We start from the raw sequence: 6,007 nt of genomic DNA on the forward strand, positions 1-6,007 counted from the left end.
CCCTATAACACTGTTGATTATTCCGTTTTATACGAATTCCATGTTGTATGAGCCACTTAGATTTTACAAATACGTCAGCTGTTCACAGCCCGGCTCACGTATTTGTAAAATCTAAGTGACTCGTACAACATGGAATTCATATAAAACGGAATAATCAACAGTGTTATAGGGGGGTCGACTATATAATTATTATATTTACATCAGAAAATGGTATATATCTTGATGAAAGTTTCGTATGATCAAGAAACAAATTCAATTGTGAAATATCTCCTATGTTCCTCATTTAATGGTTTTTTACGTGCAATAACATACTAAACCAGTACATATAATATCTATAAACTGTATATATAATTTTATTTTTAAATATTTTGTGATATGCAAAAATTATGTTGATAATTATTCAAAATTTATAAAATACCTCGCATATAAGATTAAAAAATACTGTATTTCTAAATACTAAACAATGGGCTCAGAGGAAAAATGGAGTATCTCAGTGGTATTTATTAACATTTTCATATCAGAGTGGTCAGTCAGTGGTCCCGCTGCCTTTTGTTGAGCCAATTTAATCATTTTCTTTGAAGGAACAAAAGTTTAAAATGTTTTCGTAACTTCAGTACATACTTAACTTTCAAAATAAATTCTTTACTTCCCTATCTAATATCTAAATTTCCCAAATTACCTCTAAACCTCTAAATCACCTCCATATTTACTTCAAGAGAAGGTAAAAAGCCTGTAAATTTGGAAGTAAAAAGGTCCAAAACGGCAACTCTGTTAATAGTATCATTCCTCCCACTTAGTTCTTCGTCTCTACAATTTTTATAGTGTTTGATAGAGCAGTTAGCATGTTAAAGAGTAAAAAATAAATTTACAAGGTAATTGCATAGTATTGCACACGTACTGTATTTATTCATCAATGTGGGAGTAACACTTTACTGATCACTTGGATCTATCACAGAAAATATAATCGAATTACATAGGAAAATTGTAGTGTGATGTCAGTGAGAAACAGAAAAGAAGGCAAGTGGTAGTACGGATAATTTTGTATTGGGTGAATCGTCGCTTTGATAATCGGAGTTCTACTGTAATGGTCTTCTATGAAACAACTAGCACACACTCCAGTAAAAGAAACTTTCTTCAATTTTTCATTTAACTCAGTCTATAATTTTTAATTATAAAAAAATCTATTTCGTTATGTTGTATATAACTGTAGTTCTTACTGGTTGGATTTAAATTAAACCTACATTTTCTGAAATATAACACAAAAACAATAGAAGAAAGGCAAAAACAAGTTAATGAAGCGAGAAAAACAATTTTAATTTAACAAATATTAATTTACAAGGTAATTTTCATCTATCTTCGGCTCTACCAAACTTTTCCATGTCCGAGTCCATATCCCAGCCCGAGTCCGTATCCACCATATCTCAGGCCGAGTCCGTATCCACCGTAACCCAGACCAAGTCCATATCCGTAACCACCGTATCCCAGACCGTATCCGTAACCAGGGTGACGGATAGATGAGCTGTAGGCTACAGCACGTCCTACTGGGTATCCGTAGCCGTAACCGCCGTAACCACCGTATCCGTAGGGTGCTCCGTAACCGTAACCGGCGTAACCCAGATAACCGGCAAGGGAGGTGGCCACAAGGGCAAACAGGATAGCTGCGATCTGTAATAAAAAATTCCACGTTAGACCTCTATAATAAAGTATACAGCGATGTATACATTGTGTTATGTATACAATAAGACTGTACTCACCATAGACTTCATGTTGATGGTTGCTGTGTTGTGTTGGTGTGATTCTGACTAATCGGGATCTGCACAACTCCTTTTATACTAAAATTCGAAGGTATTTACTGGCATTGATTTAAAATATAACGAGTTTTACGTGGGAAAAAGTAATAAAAAGTGTCAAGGTTCTGTTCGAGTCGAAACGAAAATTGTTTTATCTATGGATATGTCATATAACTCTATGTGTATTGTTAAAGGTGTACATGACCCTTAATTTTGTGACGTATCACGTTTTCAATGAACGACTGGTTTGTGTCGTTTATTTATAACAAAGTTTCTAAAATTAATGAAAGTCGATTTGCAATTATTTCGTTTGGAATTGAATTTAGTGGATTTATACGAGTAGAGTAAAAGTATTTATTTCCTATTGATTGATGCCATTCGATAGTTTTATAACACATTTTTAATTAATTTAAAGAAAAATTTGATAGAAAAATGATTTCATTGTCGTACAATTTTACATTTTATTGAACGCAGGATAATGTTCATTTAAAGAGAAAATTCCAACAGAAATTACAATAATTTTGATTAAAAAGACTCACGCTTATTAATTTTTTAGAACGTGAAAGAATTCGGTTTTGGTGCCAAATCTATAAAGTTTTTGATTTACTCAATTTTAGGTTAATAATTTGCGTAGAAACGAAGTATTAGCAAAAAATTAATCCGGTAAACAATTATTTAAACGTTCTTTATATCACTCAAGAGAAGTGAAATGTAGTTAGTCCATTTACAAATGTAGGACTCTACTCATCTTGGAAAACTAAAAAAGGTATACTTTATATCAGATATAAAATAAAAAAAATTTCTTAGTAGTTATTGATAGAAATTTTAATATCTGTCGTTTTTGTATAGGTTCTTTAATTAAAAGAAAGACCAAGTTATAGGACCCTCAGATACAAAATAAGTATCCTTTCTCCCCCCCTTTCTATCGAGTTCTGATACTCTAGAAAAGAAGACAAAGGTAAGAATTTCTGAAACGTTACAATACTTTCTATAATGACGTAGAGTCGTTCCATTGTGTTTTCGTATAATTAAATACATTTTTACGTATCTCAAGTGGATTATTTTAATTAAAGTTGAAAAACGGAAAGAGGGAAATAGACGTGCTGATCCATAAGGATGCGACCACGAAAAGGGAGATTCAGAAGAAGATTCCATTAGTATTTTCTTGTTTAAATTCGATAGGGTTATTATAGAAATTGTAGGAACCTTTATTAAGAGGAAGGAACCTTTTTGTAATTCTCAGGGTCTTAAGAGTTACAAAGAAGTACCTTCCGCTTAATACAGGTTCGAGAGATTGTATGCAGTCACTATATTTATACAAATCTTATCTGTTTATTACACTTAAACAGATATTTATATTAGAAGAAAATCTGGAAAACGATGATAAACCGATGTCAAAATAAACATTTTTATATTATATCATTTTATCAGGTCGCTCTACAAGCTAGAAAAGGTTACACCTGGCCTGAAGGTCGAAGTTTCTCCATTTATGGATTAGGAGTAACCTCGAGACATCGTTGGAAGTCGATATAAGAAAAAATTTCTATTCTCGAAGCTTACTGACATGTTATTAGAATTGATAACAGGAGTTTCTGGTTGTTCCTCTCAAGAAACAGATGGAGTCCTTCGACGGTTTAATCGATCTTTTATAGTAATAACGCCATTTATTCGTCTAGTGTTTTAACTGTGAGAAATTTCTACGTAAAATTAAATGTTTTACATTTGTTTTCTGTAAGAAATGTATTATCTTTCACAACAATATTTTTACGTTTAAACAAAGTAAAGATAATTATAACATTTCAAAGTAACATAAACATTCTACAGAAGAAAATACATATAACAGTAAACACGAGTAAAAATATACTACGAATAAAATGGTTTATAATAAATCCATTCACCAATGACGTTTCTTTAATGACATTCTCTCAAAAAACTTTATTTACGTAATATATAAACACTACAGTATAATACAATTCTGTTATAATGGCTAATATGCAGCCGGCGCCACCGTCCGGTCAGCCAGCGCCACCGTATGAACAATTAGCGCCACCTCTCGACAGCTAGAAGAAACTTCTGTAAACTTATCTATAAAACAAAGGAAAACAATACGCAGCATTTATCTTTAGAGAGAGTTTGATTCAGTTTACCACCTTTTATTAAGGTGTAAACTCAGAATGTGAGAGAGATAAGTTTGTAAATTTATACCAGGCAACTTACGTTGAATGTCAGTTATATAATAGAGGAAATCGTCAAAGTTCAAGGGAAAAAAAACGGCTTATTCTAATGAGGATCTTCTTCGATATAATCCAGTCAGCTCTTCTTTTCTTTTTATTTCTGAAAGATTTGCCGTGTTATCTCAGAGATAATTCGCTGTATGTCAAATCATTAACTTCAGGATTGGTGAACGACTATTTATTGTACTTTATGGTGTCCTTGCAGACGAAACTTGATATTATAATATGTACATGATGCATTGATATGTGAGAAGAAGAACAGTGAAAAATTTGGAGTGAGAAAACGTGCCAATTGTTGTGTAAAAACAATGCTTTAATAATTGGAGAAGAACTGCAGAGTTTTGGGACCAAGATGTCCGAAGAAGTGAGGAGTTTATAATGCATATGAATGTCAGTATGACAAAAGTTTGAGCGTTATACTTGAAAACAGTTGATTTTTGACTATAGACTTGATTGGATTGATGGAATTGGGTAATACAACACATGCCAAATAGGAAATGCCTTCCTGGAAGACTTTTAGGGAAGCTGGGCCCTATTTAAACACTGAAGAAAACCCGAAAAACCAAGTGGCCAACCCGTTAATGAGTTGCGAACACACGACCAGACCAGACCAGACCAGACCAGTGTTCAATGGTTACTGGTGGACATTTTCTGCCGTTTATGAGCGTTTGATAGTCACGTTTACTCGCATCCATATTATCTAATAGCATAAATATAACTAAATATAATCAAACCTCTAAACAACTGCCACTGAAACATAAAAAAATTGCCGCCTTTATTGAAGGTTCGACTATATTATATTGAAATGTCACAGTTAGTGCAAAATTTTGCATTGTTTTTTTTACACTAAAAAAATAGAATATTCACACTTAAAAAATTAATAATAATAAAAAAAAATCTATCTGTAAATCTTTTTATTCACTTAAATATCGTATTTTATACACAACTTCAACGTCAACGTCATCGTTTTCAATACTTTTTTTTTATACAATATTCGAGTATGATTTCCCAACTGAAAAAATCAGGATAATTAAATAATTCCCCCCTGATAAAATAACAAGACTAGAAATACAAACTTAAAACACATCATAGTTCCTCTGTGTGCAAGACAATTTCCATTGTTTCTTTCATTTTGCAGAAGCTACCGACTGTGCAAATATATGTGACAAGGCAAGTTTTATTAATTATAATATAATATAATATATAATATATATATGTGAGTTTGTATATATGTGTGAGTGTGTGTGTATGTGTATATATATATATTTATTTATATATAAGTACAGTGTGATGATACACGTTAAAATATACAGTGAATGAGGGTGAAAGATGATGATGATTTGGCTAAAGTGCAAAGTGATTACTGTGAAGAAAAGAAAAGGATAAGAGTTTGTAGAAAAGGAGAAACAACTAAAAGTTTTATAATCAAAGCTGCCATTTTCATTCTTACTCCAGTTCTTAATCCTTTTAAGAAAAATGGGCGCATTATCATAAAAATAGCTCTTTCTATTAATAGATATATCTTTTTCTATATAAGCTATATATATATATATAGATATATATATAATATATATGTATAAGCATTGTATATACAAACATCTAACCTTTGATAGGAATGCAAAATAATTAACAGAAATTAATTTTTTATAATCCAATTTTGTTTCTACGAATCGTCTTTTAAATAGAATATTTTTTTTTCTATGCGCGCAATTCCTTTTGTTATCAAAATAACTTGGCATAAATTTCAATTCTTACAATTAGTAGTGTAAGAATTATCATTTAACTCTTCATGAATATCACAGCATTTCGTCATTTCCTAGCTTAAAACACTTCAAACAATGGCAATTTGTTGTTGTTGATGGTGTTACAATTGTTGTTTCTTTGTTATCTAATGTGCAAATGTGCGTCATACTATTAGCGCAAGTAGATGATGCCACCCAACAAAAGCTTAGGATTTTTTTTCTTTTTTTTTTTTAAATATAT

At 31.5% G+C, this 6,007-nt stretch overlaps 1 protein-coding gene across 1 annotated transcript; it reads right to left on the minus strand.

Moving 5' to 3' along the window:
- Positions 1 to 1,355: 1,355 nt before the first annotated feature.
- On the minus strand, positions 1,356 to 1,817 carry LOC111624592 (glycine-rich protein-like). The gene is made up of 2 exons (XM_023367485.1): positions 1,755 to 1,817; positions 1,356 to 1,665 (listed from the first exon to the last, which is right to left on the minus strand). The coding sequence occupies exons 1-2, from the start codon at positions 1,764 to 1,766 to the stop codon at positions 1,363 to 1,365; spliced, it is 315 nt and encodes a 104-aa protein (XP_023223253.1). The 5' UTR covers positions 1,767 to 1,817; the 3' UTR covers positions 1,356 to 1,362.
- Between the last annotated feature and the right edge of the window lie 4,190 nt (positions 1,818 to 6,007).

This window comes from Centruroides sculpturatus, unplaced genomic scaffold, assembly GCF_000671375.1.
Source record: "Centruroides sculpturatus isolate CEXI.00-Female unplaced genomic scaffold, Cexi_2.0 scaffold56, whole genome shotgun sequence".
NCBI classification, from domain to species: domain Eukaryota; kingdom Metazoa; phylum Arthropoda; class Arachnida; order Scorpiones; family Buthidae; genus Centruroides; species Centruroides sculpturatus.